Source organism: Girardinichthys multiradiatus, chromosome 11, assembly GCF_021462225.1.
Source record: "Girardinichthys multiradiatus isolate DD_20200921_A chromosome 11, DD_fGirMul_XY1, whole genome shotgun sequence".
NCBI classification, from domain to species: Eukaryota; Metazoa; Chordata; class Actinopteri; order Cyprinodontiformes; family Goodeidae; genus Girardinichthys; species Girardinichthys multiradiatus.
Window position 1 is genome coordinate 1,033,604 of NC_061804.1, and position 26,373 is coordinate 1,059,976.

Genomic DNA, 26,373 nt, shown 5'->3' on the forward strand with positions numbered 1-26,373 from the left:
GTCAATGTCCAGTCTTACACCCACATCTGTAGCAGTCTGTCAGATACTGACCTAAAGGACCCAGGTCAACAATTCAATTCAGTTCATTCCTATAGCGCTAATTCACATCAGATGTCGTCTCAAGGCTCTTTACAAAGTCAGTTTAATCAAATCATCCAGATTTCAAGTCAGGTTCATACATTCCAATTAATCCTAACTATCAAACAGTCAGATTCAGTTATTTATTCAAATTGGATAAAAAGTTTTTCTATCTAAGGAAACCCAGCAGATTGCATCCAGTCAGTGACTTGCAGCATTCACTCCTCCTGGATGAGCATGTAGAGACAGTGGACAGTCACTGGTGTTGACTTTGCAGCAATCCCTCATACTGAGCATGCATGTAGCGACAGTGGAGAGGAAAAACTCCCTTTTAACAGGAAGAAACCTCCAGCAGAACCAGAACCAGGCTCAGTGTGAGCGGCCATCTGCCACGACCGACTGGAGGTTTGAGAGAACAGAGCAGAGACACAAAGAGAACAAAGAAGCACTGATCCAGGAGTACTTTCTATGGGAAGGAAAAGTAAATGTTAATGGATGTAGCTCCTTTAGGCGTTTCACCTAGAAAGAAAGAACAGATAAACTCTGATCCAGTTTTCAAGGTTAGAGTCTGAAAGAGAGAACATAGAGTTAGTCACAGTGGAAGCTCAGTCAGTAGCCATGTCTAGAAGAGAGAAAGGGTTAAACACTGAAAGACAGGGCCATGTGGATCATCTGTAGAAGGTGAGCATTAAGTTGTTGCCACCAGAAGCTTGGACGATGTCCCCCTCCTGGAAGGTGCCACAGCTAAACACAGAAGCAGGCCAGGTGTAGCTTCTAGAAGGAGAAAAAAAAGAACATAAAGTTAAAAGCTGAAATAAAAGCAAATAATGCAAAATTGGAGAGTAGTATGAGAATGTAGCAGAGAGGGTGAAAGTGGTCGTTATGTCCTCCAGCAGCCTAAGCCTATAGCAGCATAACTACAGAGATAGCTCAGGATAAACTAAGCCTCTCTAACTATAAGCTTTATCAAAAAGGAAAGTTTTAAGCCTAGCCTTAAAAGTAGACAGGGTGTCTGCCTCATGGACTAAAACTGGGAGCTGGTTCCACAGGAGAGGAGCCTGATAACTAAAGGATCTGCCTCCCATTCTACTTCTAGAGACTCTAAAAGAGTAGAGATTTGAGCCTTATCTTAACAAACTCTGACATATCTGGCTCAGTCCCAGACATGGCCCGAACACAAGATTCAGGATGTAGGCTGAGTTATGGAATGTCCATATGACACAAATAGGTTCTGTTGGAGTATCGGCTTCTACATAGGATTCTGTCTACAAAGATTTATTTTCATTTTTAGCTGGAAAAAGGTAAACAATATTAAAATAAGTTTAAATTCCAACACATCAGGACATTTTAAAAAGAAATCTGGCATCCTCTTCCAAACCACTGATGGTTAATTTTTAGGTTTTCAGCAGGATAATGGTCCAAAGCATTTGGCCACATTGCCCCCATGACATGGTTCAGCAGACACCAAATCAACCTTTTTTCATGGCCATCTGAGCCCCCAGAACTAAATCCTGCAGAAAACGTGATGGTTGAGCTGAAGAGGAGACAGAATCAGAGAAGACCCACGACTCTGGACCATCTAAAATCTAATAGTTGGGTGATTAGAGCTTTGTAGAACTGGGTGGCTGCTGAAATCTGCATCTGACTGACATCAGTTCAACTTACAAAAACCGTACTGTGTAAATCATCCATTAATGATGCTCTTGGCCTGCAAATTCTGTCATAAAATTAGTTTTCAAGCATACATGAAATCTGCTGTGGTATATCTGAGGAGTAAAGCTGAGAGGTGGAAAAACATTTAGCCAAGAAAATAACTAAACAAAGCAGTGAAGTGAACTGATTAAATGAATGACTCTAATGTAAAAAGCTCACAGAGAACAACAACCTTACTTTATTCTTTGTGTTTTTTAAATGATTTAACAAACAGGAACTTTGTTCCGACGTCACATTGTCTACATTATTTTCCACATTTACCAAACAAAATAATTTAGCTTTAGAAGTAAAACATCACATAAAGTTATTATTTTCAAGGACTTTAACATTACCATCTATAAACAGAATTCAGTTTGGGTCAAATGACAACAGATGATTATTGTTTTATTATATTTGTCTGTATCAGATGCCCCAAAACCCCAAAAATAAGGAAAATGCAAGCTTAGTGGAATAAATATTTTAAAACAAAATAAGAAATTGACCCATGTTCTGTGTTTGGATATCCATCATTTTGAAGACAGAACCTTTCTGGACTGGAACAACTTTGAGAAGAATTTCTTGATCTCATTTGACTGAACTCCATAGATGATGGGGTTCAGGCTGCCGGGAACAATATGAAAAAGAATAGCAACCAGCTTCCTGTAGTCTATAAACTGAGGGAAACGATGCAGAATGATGTGGAATTTCCCACAAACAAACATGATCATGTAGACAAAGAGGTGAGTGCTGCAGGTCTTCAGGGCTTTACTGTTCAGAGATTTGTTCCTATTGGTTAAACACACCAAAGTGATCCTAGTGTAGGTGAGGACAATGCTGAGGACTGAGGACGTAAGAAGGACCACGGTGAAGGTCAGGCCGTAGATGTTATTAATCACCACACTCTCACAGGACAGCTTAAACAACGAGGCGTTGTCACAGTATGGATTAGTGATGAGAGTTCTGCATCGGTTCAGCCGTATAGTCAGACCCAGCAGAACACCGACCAGAACAAAGGCCACCCCCCAGGCGGAGACCGTCAGCTTCATCACCATTCTGTTGGTCATTATTGCAGAGTAACGTAGAGGATTACAGATAGCAACATATCTGTCAAAGGCCATGATCATGAGCACCGTGTGGGAAGTGGTGCCGAACACGTGAGAGAAGAAAGCCTGAAGAACGCACTCATTGTAGCTGATGAGGCGCTCAGACGGAGGCTGCAAGATATCAAACATCAGACGAGGCACCATGTACGAGTTACCAAGAATATCATTAAAAGGCAGGTTACAGAACAGCAGGTACATGGGCTGATGGAGGCTTTTATCAATGATAACCAGGATTATTATGCCTACATTTGATATCACGATAAACAGGTAGATGAAAAGAAAGAAGAAAAAGAGAGGATACATTGAAGCCGATGTAACGCTGATTCCTTCCATCTGCAGGAGGAAGCTGTTGAACGTTGAATTTTCCATCAGTCTGAAACTAAAGCATCAGATTAATTGATCCTCAGTCATCACATGTATATTAAAATGGTCAATAAATTCAGTTAAAACCTCTAAAACTGTCACAAAGTAGATTGTAAATGTTACCTGGATCTTCCTCTTTATTTACTGTTGAACCATGAGGCAACAGAGCTGAACCTCTGTCGGTTTTATAAAGACATCCAATCATCAGGGAGTTATGCCAACTATATGGTCCTAGCAACACTGAGCAGACAGAAAGGTTGCATCATTGCTAAACTTTACTCATTTTATGGTTAATCAATTGTGGGCTCTGGGCTAATTAGTTCCCTTCCTCACCTTCTCATAGACTAGATAACTATTAAGTGTTAACTGTAGTTACTTGGACTCACATGGTTCACTTGCCAACGCCAAACAGGGCGGCATTGGGCAGGTTTGGGGACAGTCCTGACCCGTAGAGAGAGCACTGTCAGAGATTCACCAATTTGTTTCTTAGCCTGCAGCAGTAAGGGTTCTGAAGCAGGAGTTCTGAAAGTGGTTAATGTTTGCCTAACAGCGGCTCAGGTAATCCTGCCCTGCTGGGCTCATCTAGGTTGGATTGTGCTGTGCCCTGGGAGCCTTCAGGGCCCATTCTGGCATCCAGAGGACCTGCTGGTGGACACTAGTAGTGATGGAATCTCTCAAACTGAAGAAGGAGGCTTCAGTGCCTGTTGTCTTAGGGGACTCCTGAAACAGGATTGTCAGAAGCCCCTTTGGTTCAAGGTTGTCTATGGCTCAGTGGTACTCTAGGGTGTTGGAGAACAGGTTCTGACCATTGTTCAAGTATCTTGATGTCTTGTGAAGAAGGAGCAAGACATGGATACACATATTAGGACCACATCTCCAGTAATGTGGGGTCTGCTCTGGTCTGTTGCAGGGAAGAAAGAGCTGAGATCTAAATTTAACACTCCGTCTATGTTCTAAACGTTCACCTAAGTTCATGAGATATGGTCCCTGACAGAAATACAAAGTGGCTAAATGGAGCTTCCTCTGTAGTGAGGCAAGGCTCTACCTTAGAGGTACTGTGAGGAGGTCCATCATTTGGTCCTCTGATCAAGAGGCCAAGAGGACCTGGAGCAGATCCAGAAACTGACTGGATGGATGGATGGACGGACGGAGGGACGGACGGACGGATGGATGGATGGGATTTATCATATTTTATGTCATATTTATTATTTATTATTTTTTTAAGGCAAATCCATTTCTCTGACTTTTTTCTACTTTCATGATAGCTCACAATAGTTTGGTACCATCAGCTTCCTGACAGTTTTGCATCCTCATCCATATATGGAAGTTTGTTTTCACTTTGGATGTTGCATGGATCCAAAGGTTCTTTTTGAAACGACATTTTATAATAGGTTGATGACTTCTGCTTTTTAAAGCTGCAGAAGATTGAGGCATAGTGATTACACCTTCAGTCTATAGGGCCCTTTGTTTACTTCAACTACAACATAAACTAACATCTGATAGACAAGAATAGATATGATTTCATGTGTTATGAACGTTTCTATGGCCACTGTTTTGACTTCTCTCTCTCAGATAAATACTTGCAGTTTTAAAAACAAGGCCGAGGCTTATTGTCCTGCCAGATGGTTGGTTGTGAGTGTTTGGATCACCTGGAACTGAAGGAGGAAAATAAGCAGCAGGTACAATGGTTTTCAGTAATACTTCATGAACGATAACCTCTAACAGACTTAGTGTTTCAAACACATCTGCTACAGTAGTTGCTTGGATTTTGAGTTTATTCTGAAAACATCTTGAATGTGTGTAAATCTGCTTCTCCTCATTTGGACTGCTTTGTATCAGGTGAATGGAAAACTACACCTTCAACAACTACACCCTCCAGCTGGAGGGGCGGAAAGTCACAAAGACCTCCAAGTACCCCTTGTTCTTCTTTTTCCTTTTCTCCTACCTGTTTGTTCTGATCTCCAATATCAGCATCATCCTCTTGGTTTTGATTAACAGAGACCTCCATCAGCCCATGGATCTGCTGTTCTGCAACATGGCATTCAACAATATTTTAGGGAATTGTCTTTTAGCGCCTCGCATGATGTCCGATATTCTGAAGCCTCCGTCTGAACGTCTCATCAGCTACTGTGAGGGTGTGGTTCAGGCATTCCTGTCTCACATGTTCAGCACCACAACACAGACGGTGCTCATGATCATGACCTTTGACAGATATGTTGCCATCTGTAATCATCTGCGTTACTCTGCAATAATGACCAATAAGATGCTGCTGAAGCTTACTGTGACTGCCTGGGGGGTGGCCTTTGTTCTAGTCGGGTTTCTGCTGGGTCTCACGGTCCGGCTGAGTCGATGCAGGACTGTGATCACTTTTCTGTTCTGTGACAACGCATCGTTGTTGAAGCTGTCCTGTGAGAATGTGGTGATTAATCTACGGCCTGACCTTCACCGTGGTTCTGTCCATAGCTTCAGTGGGCAGCATGGTTCTCATCTACGCATCTGACCCGTCAAAACAAATCTCTGTACAGTACAGCTTTACGGACCTGCAGTACCCAGCTCATTGTTTACATCATTATTTTCACCAGTGGGAAGGTCAGCATTATACTCCATCGCTTCCCTCAGTACGCCGAGGAGAAGAAACTGGCCATTATTTTATATCACATCCTTCCCTGCAACCTCAATCCCATCATCTATGGCGTTCAGTCAAAGGAGGTCAAAAAGATTCAGTTCAGGTTGTTTCACTCCAAGAAGGTTTTGTCACCAGTCTGATTTCTACAGAACCCAGCAGCCACCATCTCTAAATGTTTAAGTGCTTTGTTTATAGGACAGGTTCACAGGGTGTTGGGCCTTTTTTCTGGAGAGCTTTCTGTAGCTAGAGGCCAGGACGGTGCATTTAAGTACCACTCGTAAACTAAATATTTCATACTAAATTGGCAAAACCTCCTGTTATCAAGAGACCAACCTTGTTGTAGTTTCCATTAAGATTAGTAACAAAACTGATAAACTTTACAAATGCTGTTCTAAAAATATTTTTCAAACATAGAAACTTTGGTTTTCATTGCGATAAATTTTGTGGTTATCTCAGAAAAACCACAGAGAAATATATTTCTAACAGGGACGGCTGTTTTCTATGGAGGACCGATCCTGACAAAATTAAAAATAAAAGCCGAAATATATATATTTTGCTTTTCCTTTTCCTTACACATGCGTTTTTCATCAAGAAATGTAAATGTTTTGTTTTTCCTTTTTCTTACACATGCGTTTTCATCAAGAAATGCAAATGTTTTGTTTTTCCTTTTCCTTACACATGCGTTTTCATCAAGAAATGTAAATGTTTTGTTTTTCCTTTTCCTTACACATGCGTTTTCATCAAGAAATGCAAATGTTTTGTTTTTCCTTTTCCTTACACATGCGTTTTCATCAAGAAATGCAAATGTTTTGTTTTTCCTTTTCCTTACACATGCGTTTTCATCAAGAAATGTAAATGTTTTGTTTTTCCTTTTCCTTACACATGCGTTTTCATCAAGAAATGCAAATGTTTTGTTTTTCCTTTTCCTTACACATGCGTTTTCATCAAGAAATGTAAATGTTTTGTTTTTCCTTTTCCTTACACATGCGTTTTCATCAAGAAATGCAAATGTTTTGTTTTTCCTTTTCCTTACACATGCGTTTTCATCAAGAAATGTAAATGTTTTGTTTTTCCTTTTCCTTACACATGCGTTTTCATCAAGAAATGCAAATGTTTTGTTTTTCCTTTTCCTTACACATGCGCTTTCATCAAGAAATGTAAATGTTTGTTTTTCCTTTTCCTTACACATGCGTTTTCATCGAGAAATGCAAATGTTTTGTTTTTCCTTTTCCTTACACATGCGTTTTCATCAAGAAATGTAAATGTTTTGTTTTTCCTTTTCCTTACACATGCGTTTTCATCGAGAAATGCAAATGTTTTGTTTTTCCTTTTCCTTACACATGCGTTTTCATCAAGAAATGCAAATGTTTTGTTTTTCCTTTTCCTTACACATGCGTTTTCATCAAGAAATGCAAATGTTTTGTTTTTCCTTTTCCTTACACATGCGTTTTCATCAAGAAATGTAAATGTTTTGTTTTTCCTTTTCCTTACACATGCGTTTTCATCAAGAAATGCAAATGTTTTGTTTTTCCTTTTCCTTACACATGCGTTTTCATCAAGAAATGCAAATGTTTTGTTTTTCCTTTTCCTTACACATGCGTTTTCATCAAGAAATGTAAATGTTTTGTTTTTCCTTTTCCTTACACATGCGTTTTCATCAAGAAATGCAAATGTTTTGTTTTTCCTTTTCCTTACACATGCGTTTTCATCAAGAAATGTAAATGTTTTGTTTTTCCTTTTCCTTACACATGCGTTTTCATCAAGAAATGCAAATGTTTTGTTTTTCCTTTTCCTTACACATGCGTTTTCATCAAGAAATGTAAATGTTTTGTTTTTCCTTTTCCTTACACATGCGTTTTCATCAAGAAATGCAAATGTTTTGTTTTTCCTTTTCCTTACACATGCGTTTTCATCAAGAAATGTAAATGTTTTGTTTTTCCTTTTCCTTACACATGCGTTTTCATCAAGAAATGCAAATGTTTTGTTTTTCCTTTTCCTTACACATGCGTTTTCATCAAGAAATGTAAATGTTTTGTTTTTCCTTTTCCTTACACATGCGTTTTCATCAAGAAATGCAAATGTTTTGTTTTTCCTTTTCCTTACACATGCGCTTTCATCAAGAAATGTAAATGTTTTGTTTTTCCTTTTCCTTACACATGCGTTTTCATCGAGAAATGCAAATGTTTTGTTTTTCCTTTTCCTTACACATGCGTTTTCATCAAGAAATGTAAATGTTTTGTTTTTCCTTTTCCTTACACATGCGTTTTCATCAAGAAATGCAAATGTTTTGTTTTTCCTTTTCCTTACACATGCGTTTTCATCAAGAAATGCAAATGTTTTTTTGTTTTTTTTCCTTACACATGCATTTTCATCAAGAAATGTAAATGTTTTGTTTTTCCTTTTCCTTACACATGCGTTTTTCATCAAGAAATGTAAATGTTTTGTTTTTCCTTTTCCTTACACATGCGTTTTCATCAAGAAATGTAAATGTTTTGTTTTTCCTTTTCCTTACACATGCGTTTTCATCAAGAAATGCAAATGTTTTGTTTTTCCTTTTCCTTACACATGCGTTTTCATCAAGAAATGTAAATGTTTTGTTTTTCCTTTTCCTTACACATGCGTTTTCATCAAGAAATGTAAATGTTTTGTTTTTCCTTTTCCTTACACATGCGTTTTTCATCAAGAAATGCAAATATTTTGTTTTTCCTTTTCCTTACACATGCGTTTTTCATCAAGAAATGTAAATGTTTTCTTTTTCCTTTTCCTTACACATGCGTTTTCATCAAGAAATGTAAATGTTTTGTTTTTCCTTTTCCTTACACATGCGTTTTCATCAAGAAATGCAAATGTTTTGTTTTTCCTTTTCCTTACACATGCGTTTTCATCAAGAAATGTAAATGTTTTGTTTTTCCTTTTCCTTACACATGCGTTTTCATCAAGAAATGCAAATGTTTTGTTTTTCCTTTTCCTTACACATGCATTTTCATCAAGAAATTTAAATGTTTTGTTTTTCCTTTTCCTTACACATGCGTTTTCATCAAGAAATGTAAATGTTTTGTTTTTCCTTTTCCTTACACATGCGTTTTCATCAAGAAATGTAAATGTTTTGTCTTTCCTTTTTCTTACACATGCGTTTTCATCAAGAAATGTAAATGTTTTCTTTTTCCTTTTCCTTACACATGCGTTTTCATCAAGAAATGCAAATGTTTTTTTGTTTTTTTTCCTTACACATGCATTTTCATCAAGAAATGTAAATGTTTTGTTTTTCCTTTTCCTTACACATGCGTTTTTCATCAAGAAATGTAAATGTTTTGTTTTTCCTTTTCCTTACACATGCGTTTTCATCAAGAAATGTAAATGTTTTGTTTTTCCTTTTCCTTACACATGCGTTTTCATCAAGAAATGCAAATGTTTTGTTTTTCCTTTTCCTTACACATGCGTTTTCATCAAGAAATGTAAATGTTTTGTTTTTCCTTTTCCTTACACATGCGTTTTCATCAAGAAATGTAAATGTTTTGTTTTTCCTTTTCCTTACACATGCGTTTTTCATCAAGAAATGCAAATATTTTGTTTTTCCTTTTCCTTACACATGCGTTTTTCATCAAGAAATGTAAATGTTTTCTTTTTCCTTTTCCTTACACATGCGTTTTCATCAAGAAATGTAAATGTTTTGTTTTTCCTTTTCCTTACACATGCGTTTTCATCAAGAAATGCAAATGTTTTGTTTTTCCTTTTCCTTACACATGCGTTTTCATCAAGAAATGTAAATGTTTTGTTTTTCCTTTTCCTTACACATGCGTTTTCATCAAGAAATGCAAATGTTTTGTTTTTCCTTTTCCTTACACATGCATTTTCATCAAGAAATTTAAATGTTTTGTTTTTCCTTTTCCTTACACATGCGTTTTCATCAAGAAATGTAAATGTTTTGTTTTTCCTTTTCCTTACACATGCGTTTTCATCAAGAAATGTAAATGTTTTGTTTTTCCTTTTCCTTACACATGCGTTTTCATCAAGAAATGTAAATGTTTTGTTTTTCCTTTTCCTTACACATGCGTTTTCATCAAGAAATGCAAATGTTTTGTTTTTCCTTTTCCTTACACATGCATTTTCATCAAGAAATGTAAATGTTTTGTTTTTCCTTTTCCTTACACATGCGTTTTCATCAAGAAATGTAAATGTTTTGTTTTTCCTTTTCCTTACACATGCGTTTTCATCAAGAAATGCAAATGTTTTGTTTTTCCTTTTCCTTACACATGCGTTTTCATCAAGAAATGTAAATGTTTTGTTTTTCCTTTTCCTTACACATGCGTTTTCATCAAGAAATGCAAATGTTTTGTTTTTCCTTTTCCTTACACATGCGTTTTCATCAAGAAATGTAAATGTTTTGTTTTTCCTTTTCCTTACACATGCGTTTTTCATCAAGAAATGTAAATGTTTTGTTTTTCCTTTTCCTTACACATGCGTTTTTCATCAAGAAATGTAAATGTTTTGTTTTTCCTTTTCCTTACACATGCGTTTTCATCAAGAAATGCAAATGTTTTGTTTTTCCTTTTCCTTACACATGCGTTTTCATCAAGAAATGTAAATGTTTTGTTTTTCCTTTTCCTTACACATGCGTTTTCATCGAGAAATGCAAATGTTTTGTTTTTCCTTTTCCTTACACATGCGTTTTCATCAAGAAATGTAAATGTTTTGTTTTTCCTTTTCCTTACACATGCGTTTTCATCAAGAAATGCAAATGTTTTGTTTTTCCTTTTCCTTACACATGCGTTTTCATCGAGAAATGCAAATGTTTTGTTTTTCCTTTTCCTTACACATGCGTTTTCATCAAGAAATGTAAATGTTTTGTTTTTCCTTTTCCTTACACATGCGTTTTCATCAAGAAATGCAAATGTTTTTTGTTTTTTTTTTTCCTTACACATGCGTTTTCATCAAGAAATGTAAATGTTTTGTTTTTCCTTTTCCTTACACATGCATTTTCATCAAGAAATGCAAATGTTTTGTTTTTCCTTTTCCTTACACATGCGTTTTCATCAAGAAATGTAAATGTTTTGTTTTTCCTTTTCCTTACACATGCGTTTTCATCAAGAAATGCAAATGTTTTTTGTTTTTTTTTTCCTTACACATGCGTTTTCATCAAGAAATGTTGAACTACATGGGAGGAGCTGGTCAATGACCTAAAGAGAGCTGGAACCACTGTGTGATGCTTCGCTCACCATCCAAAAAGACAGACCAAAGGTCTCAGTTGCAGCGTCCATCCAAGTCTCTGACCTTGTGAGAGATTTAGCCACATCTCCAGAGACTTTCTGTTCAGAAAGACATCTGCCTCTTTGTTCTGTTGAAGAGGTTTTTCCAGGAACTGGTCACTCAGGTTGATCCTGCTGTCTCCATTGTAAATACTTGTACATAGTTTTATTTTATGTCTTTTGTCTTTTAATCTTGATCTGTTTGAATGTTTTCTTCCCTCATTCTGTTTAAAATGCTATTTGTAATTTTCAAAATAAACTCTGTTTAGAAATTTAAATGAAGTTGATGTATTGTTAGATCAAATAGAAATAAAATACATTGGTGACAAAAACAATATTGAAATTTATTACAACAGCTTAAAACGTTAAGAAACAATCTGAACAAAACATATTTATTTCTTATATAGCACCTTATTTCAGTACCATTCTTTCTAAGATGGAAAACAGTCTGTCCATTCTCTGTAGCCTCATGTCCTCCCTGATCAACTCCATCATCTCTGTTCCTCTTTCTTTTCTGACCCCTTCCTGCTGGCTCACTGTCTTCCTTCTCCATCTGGTTGTCCACCGCTCCGCTTGGCCCTGGAGTGTCCTCAGGGATGGAGGCAATCAGGACAGGAGGTGTTGTGGAAGACCTCTGACCCAACACCTCATCCATAAGGACAAACCAGGGCCAAGTAGCAGCAGTGAGCTTTTCACTGACTCCCTCTCCTGACCCTGGATACTTACAATCCTAAAGTTAGATGGAATAAAAGAAGAGTTGACTAAACAAAGAAACCAACAAGACTTTTAGAAATATTTTTTATTTGTGTGTGACATGAGAACTTCTGAACATACTTTATATTTCTTTTTCATATTGTCCCACTTTTTTTTGTCCTGCAAGTGGGTGACCTTCCCCTGTTGGTCCATCTTCTCCAGAATTGTCCTAAACAAGCAAAAAGAAAGAGGGAAAACCAAAAGAAGTATGTTAATCACTGGATGGATATTTATGAAAGTTAGAAAGATAGAAGTTATTAAAACTGGACAGAAACTGACTGTAAAGAATGTAGTTATTGTACCTCCAAGCCACGATGGCTGAGTTTTTAGCTCCAGTAAAAAGGTGGCGATTCTCACCCCTGAGCTTCATAAACTGGCCCGTCTGCTGCTTTGTATCTAAACAATAAAATCAACAAAAAAAAACATCTTGCTTAATATCAGTGTAAAAAAAGTATTTTTTAATTTTACATTTGTCTTAATTTGCAGAACATATTAAAATATTTCTATGCAAATGTCTAAAAGAAGCTCTTTCAAACTTTTCACTTCTTTACTGAGATTTGCTTGCATTTGAAAGTGTATTTCTCTTCATCTGTACCTGGAATCACGAATTATAATGCTAGCTGAATTATAAATATACTTTTAAAAACACATATAGCACATTTCTTCATCAAAAATGAATATTTAAAAGCTTATTTATTCTCAATCACACTCTCCAGCGATACGGTAAGATTATATAAAATCGTCCATTTATTCAGGTTAATTTTAATATCACCTGTAATGTTAAATCGACTTACATGAACAAATGACACAATACATTAAAATAATACTAACATAAACTGTTAGAAATCACTTGTGTTTAACGTTCACTGTGATGACTGGCAGCAGGAGCTCAGTACCGATAGTCCGGTCAGATCTCTACCGGGTCTAGCTCGCTCCACCGCCGGTAGGACTGGCGAAGCAAGCCGGCAGTTACTACGGTGGGAGCGGAAAACTCCGAACACGTTGGAGCACGTTTGAAATTAAACGATGTCTAGATAAATCAAGCAGATATTTCACGTCTACACAGTTATATTCCCGCACTAAAACATTGTAAAAGTTCATTTGTGTCACAGAAAGTGTAATTTTTCACAGTTTACTCACAGCTTTTGCCACTGTGGTCCGCCATGGCTTCCCCTGTTTGACCAAACCGCTTCGACCCGCAATGAATCATGGGAAAAGATGGACCGCGAAGGATACTCACAACGTATCCTTCAAATCGGGCAAAAGAAGGACACATTTGTCGGCAGCATCTGACAGACATTACGCCCCGCGCTGTGACGTAATCAGCCCACAAGTACGGACTTGGAAGGATCCAGCCCCTGAATTGGGACACACCCTCGGCCTGCACATGGATCCTCCTCCTTCCTGTATATTGACCAATAGGAGAGGAGCTGGAGAGAAGAAGGCAGCCCTCTTCATTTGCATAATGAAGCAGAAATGCATACGGTAAAGGAAAAAGAGAGACGAGGAAATGTCAAAAGAACAAAGGCATGTGTAAGGAAAAGGAAAAAGAAAATATATATATTTCTGCTTTTATTTTTAATTTTGTCAGGATTGGTGCTCCATAGTTTGCGGCGTCCACACTTTCAATGTTACAAGAGAAATATTTTGTTTTGAAATCTAAAATGTTAGACAAGTTAGATTTGTTTTTTATTTCTAATTATAAAAAAGATGTTATATTGTGAGTTTGTACATAAATACTAGAAAATTTGTTTGAGAGTTTGAAGAAGGATGTTTGGTAATTAATTACATTAGTACAGTTTTATTTTATGTGTGAATCGGTTTGTATGACAATTTGTAACTAAGTTATTGAACCTTCTCTTGAGTCACTATGGTGGAAAATGGAAAACATCAATCTTCATTTGTGTGGAAGTCTAAAAGTGCCATAATTCACTGATGAAAAGAAACAATTAAATATATCATACATTAGATATATTTTTCATTAAAAGGTATATTTATTTTACAATGCATATGTAATTTTTCACATTTAATCTGATGATACTGTGGTTTAGTTGTTAAAGTCATGAACCTGTCAGCCATACCTTTGCTTAATAAAATGTTACTTAGGTCAGAGGTCACCTAACAAGTCTGGTTTGTTCATTACATCTCATACATGGACTACTGTGCTCAAAAAGACTAATTTATCTTTTTAAAGAGATTTTAAATTCCAATGTAGACAATAATGAACAAGATGATTTAGAGCTCTTCTCTCTAATACATAGATCATAAATGTGTTTTATGAGCGTGCCCAAAAATGGAAGCTTTAGATGTACGTTGCGTGTTGAATTAATAAACATTTATTATTTTTCATTGAATAAAACAACAAATTCTTAATTCCTCATCCTAAACCTGTTGTACTGAAATAATGAATGTGGCATCGGAGGCTTCACTGGACTGTGGTGCCCTCTGCTGCTCCCATAACACTTAACAATCAGATGTTGTTACCAAAGTTAATTTCAGCTGCAGAATTACAATAACGTTTGTGAACATTTTTCCCCTTTTAATAAGACTTCATCAGTTCTAATTTCATTTTCCTGTGGGGAAAGATAACTTTTTTGCTCTTGCCTCTGTTTTCTTCCTGCTTCAACCCACAAACTGATCTGAAAAACACATTTTATTTTCATTAAGGAAGGAGGCTATTATGTAGGATTCATCAGTTTTTCTCTGCAGAAGACGTTTTGGCATCTGTAACGTCCGGAGGAGGTGAGAGAAACCTTTCTGGGATTCAGAGAATGCAGCTTGATGTGAAGTTAAACTTAGGTAGGATAAAGATGAGGCTGGATTTCATCCTGACAAAACCAACATTTACATCTGAGAGCCATAGTGAGAAAACTACCTCAGATGTGATGGTCCATGTGTTATTTAATGGCCCCATATTAACTGGCTATACAGGTCTGATGCGGGTCTACTCTGGTAAGATATGGGACCCATATGGGTACTGGATGTGTTGTGCAGTTGAACCAGATTTGTTTTTTCATTCCTGCTGGGGAGGTGGTGCCGCGCTGTACATATATTTATATGTGCAGGCAGGTTCTCTTTGCCTACTTTGTCCTCCTTTCCCGTCATTTGTTCCCATCAACACTCAGTTGAGTCCTGAGTCAGGAATGTGCATCATTTCCACAAATGAGCCATGATTATGAGTCAGTTATAATAAGCAGAGGAAGGTTTGTTGAAGGTGCTAATGGACCTCTTTCAGTGAGGAAACCCAGCTGTTAGAGCTGACATGCCACTGATACTAGAAATGAGATGTCAGGAAAACAGTTTGACCTTTTTAAAAGGCCAAACTGTTAAACACTGTTGAAAGTGCAGTCTGAAGACAGGAACAACAGGAAACAGAGAAGATGTCAGCAACTAATAAACACAAACAGGAAGAGGATGTGGAGCAGATAACGTTCCTGCTGAGGGAGAGTTTCTGTCTTACAACAAAATAAAAGAATAAAACAACAAAAATAGGAAAATCCCAAAAGCCTTGCAGTAAAAGAGGCTTCTAGAAGGTCTGGATTCATTGGGAATGAATATATATGCATGCCACACTCTTCGGAGCCACAAATCATTTCCCTCCCTTTTCACAGCCATACTTTACTTTGAGGTTTGTGGTTGGAATGGGACAAAATGAGGAAAAGGTGTGTGGATACTTCAGTACTTTTATTATACCTCTGTCTGGTTTTCTCTTGGTTTGGAGTAGTTTCCTCATGGACTAAAACTGGAAGCTGGGTCCACAGGAGAAGAGCTCTTAATGCTGCTGCTACTGAGACACATTTGGGCCATTTGCCTCACCTTAAAGACCTCCTGAGAGGAAAAACAGATTAATCTAGAACCAGGATCTGAGCTCTGCTGGACAGGAAGAACTGACAGAAATCAAATGCAATCTGAATGCACAATGAAAAAAGCTCATCACATTTAAAAGGTTCTACCACTCACCGAACAGGTCCAACCAGACAGGATGAAAAATGCAGCACTAGGATTTCCAATCACAAACTGCCAGATGATCTTCGGTTCTCTGTCACATGAAGCCATCAGCTCAGAAAAACCAAAGCAAAGATCCTGCTGCATCTAACAAACTAAATCTGACCCCTCCTCTTTATTTTAAAACATCTTCAGCAGTTCAGACTTCCTGGATTTAGATTCCTGAAACCACCACCCCCTCTCTTCCTGCAGCTGGATGTGGCCTGTCAGACCAGAAGAAGAGAAGTAGAGCCACCTCCACCACCACTGCTGAGGATCTGAGCGGAGCTACAGTCATCACAGTAAGTCTTCGTCTGTTTCTTTCTGTTTTATCAGAGCTGCAGCTATTTTTCTTCTTACGCTTCAGGGTGAAGGCAAACACAGGAGCAGAGGGAGTCACGCTGTTCTGCACTTGTTTTATCCATAAAAGAGTTTATGAGTTTTCAAGGAGAACACAGTTCAGATGAATTGTTTCTGAAGAATCCAAACCCATGAGGAGTTCATTTAAGACATTTTCACTGCACTGAGCTGAATTCAGACTGATGCAGCATCACGTTTAGTTGGAGACAGACCTCCAGCTGAACACATGCTAATGTTCAGGCATCTCTACATGAAATAAAACAAAGCAAATCCTAAAAGAGTGAAAGCTGATGGAAATTCAGGCTGGTTTCTTCATTTCTGCTTTTGCTGGAAATGTTCCACAACACAGATGAATAAACTCTACATTCATCTCTAATCATCACCGCCAAACAATTTATAAACTGTCAAACTCTGGTGATATATAGTCACAGGTTTGATGCACTAATTTTAGAACAGGATTAATAAATTATTCTCTGCTTCATCTGTTGCTCTTGTTCTGGTCACTGTCCCGCTGCAAGTGATCTGAACTCTGAAGCTATCTCCATTTTTACTGGAGCAGATCATTAATGTTTGCAACATTTGGTTGATGATATGCTATAAAAAGCCTCCTGATAAAGCCTGGTGACCTGGTTACTGATTAACGCATGGAGGTATTCAGGGTTGGTGTTCAGGTAGCTCTGAAACCATCTGACAGCGGGATCAAAATATGCTACAAACATGGAGGAGAAGAAGACAAGAAACAATGTTTGATGGAGCTGAATCAAGATCAGAAATAAAGAGTCAAAAAGAGTAAATATTTCATCAATCAAACTAGAAATAGATGCAAAAATACACCAGATGGACCAAGTTTTGAACTTGATGACAGAAACTCTCAGTTTTAACCTGTTTGTTATATTTAGACATAGAAAAAGATCCACAGATGAATTAAGGAAGTTCAGAGAAGCTATTGTTTTCAGCATCATCTACCATGGAGGCCTAAAGAGTTAAAAATCTGCTTTTGGGCTCGAGCTCAGCTCTGTCACCCACCCTGCTCCTTCACAATAAAAACCCTTCGCAGCCAGTCCAGAAATGGTACCCTCCGTCCATAACTGTGGCTCTGAAGGAAAGCCTTCATGGACGTATGTGAAGCTTGTGTAAATGTTTTGCATTGTTCTCCTCAGTGTATGTGCTGTAACCAGATAACTAGGAGGTTGTGCAACGTCCTGTCGTCTTTGTGCTGCTTTTGGCAGCAGGCAGAGATTTTTTCCTTCAGCTTCCAGCAGCTTTAACTCCTGCCTGACTCTGTTTTCTCTGAGGTTTCCAGAAATGTGCTGTGTGTGCAGAGCATGACACAGCGTGCCAGTTCAGGACTTAATGACAGAGCAGGACCATGGTGGCAGTCTGCATGTAAAAACTCCCTGGTAATGGTCGGCAATATCGTTGTTTGTGTGTTCCAGGTTCTGTTCTTCTATCTGGGTGCGGTCGAAGATAAAAGATGGTGGCAAACAACATGAACATGAACTCTAACCCCTCTGGGGCTCCAGCAGCTGTGCGACGGTGGAGGCCCTTCAACAGCATCAAGGTCTGTTTGGGTTCACATTAAATCTTTGGTGGTTTCTGACTTTGGTTCCACCCCTGATGAGCTCAAAGGAAGAGATGGTTTGATGGTAGTAGAAGCTGCTGACATGTATGTTGGTGTTTCTGAAAACATTTTGGATGTTCATCATCGATCCTGTCAGGTCCAGCTTAAACCAACATTTACTATTTCAAAAGAAACCCAACTTTTTTTCTCCGTCTTTAAATAAGACTAAACTTTTCTGATTTAAGTCCAGATTCTAAAATATTTTTGTTTCTGTTTCCATGTATCAGAATAATGACAGAAAATTTAATAGACTTTTTTTAAAAACTCTTTAAAGTCAGAACATCTCGTTTTGTTATCCTTATTTGAGGATCATCTGAGGTTTAATGCCCAATTCACAGTCTAGGAGCACTTTAAAGTGGTCAAATAATAATTAGCTATATTAATCAGAAAGTAGGTCAGACTGTCGTCTGCAACTTCAAGCATTTATCATGCCATGGTGAGTCCATCTTCACCAGTGTGAACGGAGCATCTGCAGAGCGTACCATAGATAAAATAATCTTATAATTGCTACAATATTTGACCAACATTGGTGTAATTTCTGTGGCAGATGGTGCCTGTGTGCCGTTATTAACATGTCCAGGAATGCAGAAGTTAAATGGAAGAAAACATGGTGCAGTATCAGATGCACAGGAACATAATGCTGGACTGTTATTTACCTCAAGCAGCATCTCTTCCTTTGCTACTGAAACACAGGGCTGAAAGTGGGACAGCGTTATCACCAAATAGAGCCTGAAAACACTCTGGACATCATGTGTTAAGGTTAGAACCTGAACATTTTGCTGCCTTCTGAGACATGTGTATTGACATAAGAAGGATTAATGAAATAGTTACGAACTTCTTCCAGTGATTTTTCCCATCGTGTCAGATGTGGAAGTTTCAAGTTAAAAGGCCCAGATGAGCTTTTTCTAGTGACTGTTAATACCCTTGATGTTTCTGCGCTCAAACTCCTGAACCAACCCTCCAGACTTTCTATTTTCCTTCCAAGCTGCCGGACTTCCCGGGAATGAACAATAGATATCCAGGCATTCTTAAGGTTTTCCAGATGTGGGAAGAAAATATAAAGAAATGAGGACTGGATCAGGGCCTACCATGGCCTCTTCTGTTGAGACTGTCAGAATAAAGTGTTGGCACCCCTCTCTCTTTATTTATACATGCTGGTTCACACACAGTTCAACAAATATTCAGTGTGTGTGTGCGTGTGTGTGTGTGTGTGTGTGTGTGTGTGTGTGTATGTGTGTGTGTGTGTGTGTGTGTGTGTGTGTGTGTGTGTGTGTGTGTGTGTGTGCGTGGGGTCAGAAAGGTTAGGGTTCACGTGTCTTGATTTTAAACAGAGAGGGAGTGAGGACTTGGTAACAGTCCCTAGATGTTGCTGATAGTAGCATAACTCACTCGTCTCCCCATCTCTCTTTCTGTGGCATGAAAGGAGGGAAAAGCACTTAGAGCTGACATGAGTGATAAAGAAAAGTTTTCAAACCCTAACGGAGACAGATGATGATCAGTGCAGACAGAGAATAAAAGCTGCCATGTTGATTCCTCATCTGTTCACCGACTTCCTTCTGTCTATCTCTGCAGGTCTTTGTGTTCTGCCACAGTTTGCTGCAGCTGGCTCAGCTTTTAGTATCAGGCTACATGAAGAGCTCCATCTCCACCATCGAGAGGCGCTACGGCCTCTCCAGCCAGAAGTCAGGGATCCTGGCTGCCTTCAACGAGGTCAGTTCAGCAGCTGGGAGATGAATCATGTCGACATTAACTGAAATCTTCATAAAACCTAAAAATAGATTTCATTTTGTGACTTCCTTTATTTAAACAAAATCAAAAATAACTCAGGATGAAGTTAGCTGAGGGCCACTGAGTCTGATTTAATCCTCTTAACAACGTCCTCATGAACTGTTTATATCATTACAAACTTGTATTAAATTGTATTTGAAATAATCATCATGATACATTAAGACCAATGACCACAGCCGGGAGAAAGTTCTGGAGAAGATTATAGTAGGGTTAGGTCCTAAAAGAGAGGACCATTGTTACTCTGGGGGAGCTGCAGAGACCCACTGCTGAGGTTGGAGAATGTATTCAGCAAGGACAGAGAAGCTGACCAGAGTTGATGGAACGATGGATGGAGCTAAATCCAGGACGATCCTGGTAGAGGCTGCAGAAGACTGGGGACTGGGGTGGTGGTTCACCTTCCAGCAAGACAACCACTCTGAACATACAGCCAGATACAAGGGATGACTTGGATCAAAGCATGTGTTAGCATGGCCTAGTCAAAGTCCACACTTTTCAGAGTTTTGTTTGTAAAAGAAAGATATAACTGATGTTTTACTCTAAATTCCACAGTTACACTCTGCATTATTGTATCAAATAAAATCCTAATAAACAAGCAAAGCCTTAAAATGGAAGTTTATGATCTTAATAAAAACAAGATGTCTCTGTTTTGGGTTCTGTTGGGGTGGATGCTGGATGTTCCTGATATTTATTGGTTCCCATGTTCTTGTGTCCAGGTGGGGAACACTGTTCTCATCATTTTTGTGAGTTTCTTTGGGAGTCGTGTCCACCGGCCGCGGTACATTGGGGGTGGAGCTCTGCTGGCATGTTTAGCCTCGCTGCTTATGGCGATGCCCCACTTCCTGAGCGGAAAGTACACCTACACAGACCAGATCAGCTGTAAGACCTTATGCTCCATCTGACTTGCTTTAACCTCAGCCTTCTCCTATCCAGGCTGACGCTGAAGGTTACCTCCTGCCCTTAGAGGCAGAAGTAGCTTGATTTGTTGCTTTAAGATAGACTCTCCTGTCTTCCAACAGTTTCCAGTGATAACAGCTCAGGTCTCTGCATCGTCTCCTCCTCCTCCTCCTCTAACCAGACATGTCAGGAGCATGGAAACTCCACCCAGGAGGTGGTCTACCCTCTGCTGCTTCTGGGTCAGCTGCTGCTGGGCATCGGAGCCGTTCCCATCCAGCCCTTCGGCATCTCCTACATTGACGACTATGCCAGTAGGACGAACTCTCCACTCTACCTTGGTAGGAGACAGAAGATCAACCCACAAAGTTTAAACTCCATCATATAAACTATAACCATGTAGCTCCTGTTTCAAATACTGAGCAAATATAACAATGTGTTTTACTTCAGAGAGTGTTTGCAGAAGTGCAGAAAGAAATGATGAAGCATAAATCTCACTGTTGGGTCTTCTTTACCTAAACAACCCAGCAGGTCACAGCTGTGACTGGAAACTCGAACCAGAGAAACACTTTTACCTTCATCAAGGTAACCAGGTAGTTTCCAACCAGTCTGGGCAAACCTGACAGCTAATTAGACCCAAACACACCCTCTACAGTTTCTCTAATTCAAAAAAGTGTCCCACAAACACCCAGATACACTAAATGGACTGAACTTATATAGCACTTGTCCAGTCATAACGACCACTCAAAGGGCATTACACTAGAGCCACATTCACCCAGTCTCACTCAGCAACTCATGTGCATTCAGACACCGATACACAGATCAGTGGGCAGCTGCAGGTTAGGTTACCTGCCCAGGGGCACATAGCCAAGTAGCAGGAGGACGTTGGAATCAAACTCCCAACTTTCAGATTTCAAGGCGACTGCTCTCCCCACTGAGCCACAGTCGCCTCCGTTGAGTCATCCCTGCACAGCAGACCAAGTCAAGGCTGAAAAAACTGAAAAATGGATGCAAACAAAAGTGAATGTGACTGAGAACTGCATGAGAACTACACGGTTCAAGGAGACAGGTTTCACCTCCGTAGGAAACTGTCCAGTTTACTCACCATAGATGTTCAGCAGAAGCTGAATCCATCTAGATAAATCTGTGTGCTCCTGAAAGGGTTACTGTGATTGTGTTCTCAGATGGTCTCCTGCGGTTTAGTCATTTTGGTGCTCTAAGTGTGACTATTGCTCATATAGTCTTTAATCAGAAGGTTGTAGGTTTCTCATTTCTTAAATAATTATGAGAGAAGACAGATCCTGAGGTCATGGAAACACTGCTCTGGTTCTGAAGGGTCAAATCATTGGGATCAAGCAAAGCAAACTGTACATCACATTGATAAAAACTGGAAGGACAGTGGGAACATCGTATTTGTGGAGGAAATTTGGTCAGAAAAAATTTGAATTATTGTGATTAGCAGAAAAACAGAAGAAGTCACAGCTTGTTTTAGTAGTGACAGCAAGAGCATTTCCACACCCACTGTATGAAGCAATCTCAAGGAACCAGGACTAAACAGCTGCATATCCTTAAGGAACCAGTCATCGGTGAGGCTGATCAGGAAACAAAAGCTTCAAGGGATCAAAAATATTGGACTCTGGAGCAAACATCTGCTCAGCTGTCCGACTTCCCCATCATCTCTACAACTTCTTGGTGAAAAATGAAAGCAACTCTGGATGAAAGATAAATGTTGTGAGATTGCAGAATCTTTTTTGGAAAGATGCCACAGAAACAACAAACATGTTTAAAGTATTCCGAGCTAAAAGCTAAATATTAGAAGGTGGCACCTTTGTTTGGACTAGGAGTGTTGGTTGTAGGGGCTTCTAGAGAGAGCTTCTAGCACAATGTAGGTGTAATGTGGTTGGAGAATAGGCAGAGGTCAAAGTGGCAGGACCTGGTCCAAATTCTGAATGACCAACCCATGCCAGTTCACATAGTCCTCATGTCAGGGACACTCCACCCCACCTGATACTCCATTAACTGTTCCTGATCTTGTGTTCTCCATCATCTTTCTACTGGATAGCTGTAATCAGGATTAGTTTCAACATGAGGTCTTCTTTCAAAAGGGCAGCCAATCCAGAGAGTGCTGATTTGGACTCCTCAGAAAGATGCAACAACCTAAAGGCTGGTATTAGCAATGGATGGTAAACAAGCCTTCCTCTGAGTCATAAGATTATGAGATCAGCCTTTGAGGTGCCAGGAACACATTCCAACATCATGAGTGAAGGTCCACATTGTGAAGAACAATGTGCAAACATTTATGAATCCTTTACTTTAGTCAGCAAGCAACACTGATAAGACAGCATATGTTTGAGAAACTCCAGCATCCTGAGAGCAGAACTGAAATGAAACACCAAGCAAAAAACTCTACTTATATAACTGACCTACTTTATCTGGTTTCCTGGAACTGAATCTGATCCTCAGAAGAAATGATTAAAACTCCAACTCACCAGGTTTGTCTGCTGAATAGTAGCTGAATAAAATGCACATTTTGTTCATAGGAACTCTAATGTTTTAATTCTGTTTTATGTTTTTTATATAAACACTAATCAGAGTAATCAGAATAGATGAAAATACACAAATTAACCAATAATCAGACAATCTGCTGGTTTTCAACTGTGACACTTGGGCAACATGTCTGGTCAGTAGTTACTACATATTAGTCATAAACACTCCCTTCCGAAAGTTTTTCTGTTTCATGTTTGCTGCTTAAAATTCAGAGAAAAACGAGAGTGAACAGTTCTAGTGAAAACACTGATGAAGAGATGCTTTTTAACATAGTTTTACCTCCATTAGAAGCAAACAAGGAAGTCATCTAGACCTTCAGGTACAATCTGAAGACATTCATGTAGTTTTATCAGGCCTGAAAAACACTCTATATGAGAACAAAGCGATGGACGTTCACAGAGAAAGTGACGGCCAAAGCACAGAACCATCCAGAACTAACAAATGTATCAACTGGTGCTACTCCGAACAACCTTCCAGATAGCTGAACTTCTCATCCTATCTCTAAGGGACAGTCCAGCTATCTTGCAGAGAAAACTCATTTCGACTGCCTGCATCCCTGATCTCATTCTTTCGGTCACTTCCCAAAGCTCTTGACCATAGGTGAGAATAGGAACAGCATACTAACAACTGTGCACCTGAAGGGAACAAGCTCACTCACATACACCCTCCCAACACAAACACACTTCTTCCTACATGTACGATCGCCCACCCACACACACACCAGCACACAGATAATCTAAATGGTTGAAGGTCACGCATACACAGGTTACTATTATGTCAACTGCCCCTTTTCCACAACTCCCTACTCAGCGCAGTTCGGCACAGCACTACTCGCTTTTAGGGCGACGGTGGTAGGAGTTCGTCCTGTAACCAGTGGGTTGCTGGTTCAAACCCCCGCTCTGTCCATCTCAGTCATTGTGTCCTTGGGCAAGATACTTCACTCGCCTTGCCTGCTGATGGTGGTCAGAGAACCCGGTGGCACTGATTGTATGGCAGCTTCGCTTCTGTCAGTCTGCCCCAGGGCAGCTGTGGCTACATTGTGGTCTTCCACTGTCAGTGAACTTTATGAAGGATTTTCTATTGTATTAATTGTGAACTGGGGTTATTAGTCATTTTAAACGTTCTTAGACATATCTGCGACCAGAATGTTTCAAAGTTGACTCATAAATCCACCTTCCATTGCATAGGAAGGGACATTGATTCATCTATTTTAGACAGTGTCCTGTATATTTTAGACAATCATTTGGAGGGTTGAGATTAAGGAACTCTAATACACTTGACGGCAATTGTAACCTAAATTTACTGAGCCTACATTGATTTTTATTATAGATTTTATTTGTTATTCTAGGAATGTATTCTTATCCATCCTGTATTGTATAATTAATCTGTTAAATGGGATGTACTGAATTCCTTCAAATATATGTTCCTCATGTTCAATTCCTTTACTCCTCCAATCTGGAAAGTTTATCATAAACAAACAGAAACTCCCAGACCCCGACAATCATAGTATTTTTTTTGTAGGATGTCAAGGTTGTTCCAGATGGGTTTGCATCTGCGTGGGATTAGTGAGGACCCTGTCATTTTTAAATATTCCCACCAAGCTGTCAGAGAGGAGGCTCACACTTTCACATTGCTTTTTTGGACTTAGGGCCTCTTTGCTATTGGCTAACCCATCCACCTTGAGATGATACTCAATTGTAATAGAAAACAAACCTAACCGTGTAGAGTAGACCTGACCTGAGAACAACCACGCTGAATAGGAACTAATGTAGGAACCAATGTGGCCCGTATACTTTGATGCTGGATCCAGTCTCCATTTCATGTTGAGATATCTTTATCTAGAGCAAATCTGCCCTGGCACATGTAGGCAACCAGCTTTTCAATGTGGTATGCCTGAAGTACCAAGAAAGGGCACGTAAAAAACTGAAGTGTTTGGACATGATGACTATTACTGGGAGAAAGAGGGAAGGTCAAAGCCTGAGAAAACCATCCCAGCTGTGAAGGACAGAGGGGGGCATTATGCTGCTGGGGTTTTTTACATCTGTTAGGACGACTGGTGCAATTCACAAAATTCATGTAAATTCAATTCAGTTTTATTTCTATAGCGCCAATTCACAACACATGGTGTCTCAAGGCTCTTCACAACAGTCAGGTTCAGTTATTTATTCAAATTGGATAAAAAGTTTTTTCTATCTAAGGAAACCCAGCAGATTTCATCCAGTCAGTGACTTGCAGCATTCACTCCTCCTGGATGAGCATGTAGAGACAGTGGACAGTCACTGGCGTTGACTTTGCAGCAATCCCTCATACTGAGCATGCATGTAGCGACAGTGGAGAGGAAAAACTCCCTTTTAACAGGAAGAAACCTCCAGCAGAACCAGAACCAGGCTCAGTGTGAGCGGCCATCTACCACGACTGACTGGAGGTTTGAGAGAACAGAGAAGAACAGATAAACTCTGATCCAGTTTTCAAGGTTAGAGTCTGAAAGAGAGAACATAGAGTTAGTTACAGTAGAAGCTCAGTGAATTTTAGATGTCATCAAAAGGAAAGGGCATTAAATGGAAATATAGCAACATCTCAGGACACCAAGTGGAAACTTAGACAGAAATGTGTCTTTTCAATAAACAATGTCTCTTAGCATACCACCATATTAGTAACAATGTGGTTTAAGGACACAAAGCCAGTGTTCTGGAGTGAACATCACACACATGTTCCTCCAGCTCTGTTAGGAGGAATGGGCCAAAATCCCACCAAACTCTGATTAGAACCATGTGGAAGGAAACCCAAAACATTTGACTCAAATTATACAGTTTATAAGGCAATGCTATGAAATATTCTGGTAATTACATTTAAAATTCTGAATATGAATATGAATATGAAGAAAGCAAAAATATCTTGAAACTTATTTTTCCTCATCATTTAGTATTTAGCAAAAAGAAAGAATTTTGTCAGTCCTGACACAAAACACGAGATGTTTAGTCTGATTTAATGTCAGTCAGAAAACAGGTTGGTGTCTGTTAATGCGGATATATTTCTGTGGCATTCAGGTTTTAAATAATCCTGATTGAGTAGAAACAATAAAATTAGATTTTTTGTGTTTATTTAAGAATGTATATAAAAGTAGAGTTGTGATATTTAGCTTTTTCATCATTGCCATCTGTTTTTATTCTTGTTTCAAAGTTAATTTGTTGTTGCATCTTGCAGGCATCCTCCTCGCCATGACCTCCATCGGCCCGGCTTTTGGCTTTCTCACTGGTTCCTTCATGCTGCGCTTCTATGTTGACTTTGACAAACTGTCCAAAGGTAAGGAAACGCTCTTCT

The 26,373-nt window shown here is 39.1% G+C and overlaps 2 protein-coding genes and 1 pseudogene across 2 annotated transcripts in view; 2 read left to right on the plus strand and 1 right to left on the minus strand.

Moving 5' to 3' along the window:
• Nucleotides 1-2,270: 2,270 nt before the first annotated feature.
• Nucleotides 2,271-3,458, minus strand: LOC124876068 (olfactory receptor 146-like). The gene is made up of 2 exons (XM_047378560.1): nt 3,360-3,458; nt 2,271-3,252 (listed from the first exon to the last, which is right to left on the minus strand). The coding sequence occupies exon 2, from the start codon at nt 3,240-3,242 to the stop codon at nt 2,298-2,300; it is 945 nt and encodes a 314-aa protein (XP_047234516.1). The 5' UTR covers nt 3,243-3,252; nt 3,360-3,458; the 3' UTR covers nt 2,271-2,297.
• On the plus strand, nt 3,240-6,463 carry LOC124876069 (annotated as a pseudogene).
• Nucleotides 6,464-16,014: 9,551 nt separating this feature from the next.
• slco2b1 (solute carrier organic anion transporter family, member 2B1) overlaps nt 16,015-26,373 on the plus strand; it is a 29,605-nt gene continuing 19,246 nt past the window's right edge. Inside the window, exons 1-6 of the mRNA XM_047379094.1 lie at nt 16,015-16,147; nt 17,642-17,766; nt 19,399-19,536; nt 20,328-20,490; nt 20,631-20,846; nt 26,257-26,355. Coding sequence (XP_047235050.1) covers nt 17,680-17,766; nt 19,399-19,536; nt 20,328-20,490; nt 20,631-20,846; nt 26,257-26,355 — 703 coding nt within the window. The 5' untranslated portion in view covers nt 16,015-16,147; nt 17,642-17,679. The remainder of the gene's footprint in view (nt 16,148-17,641; nt 17,767-19,398; nt 19,537-20,327; nt 20,491-20,630; nt 20,847-26,256; nt 26,356-26,373) is intronic.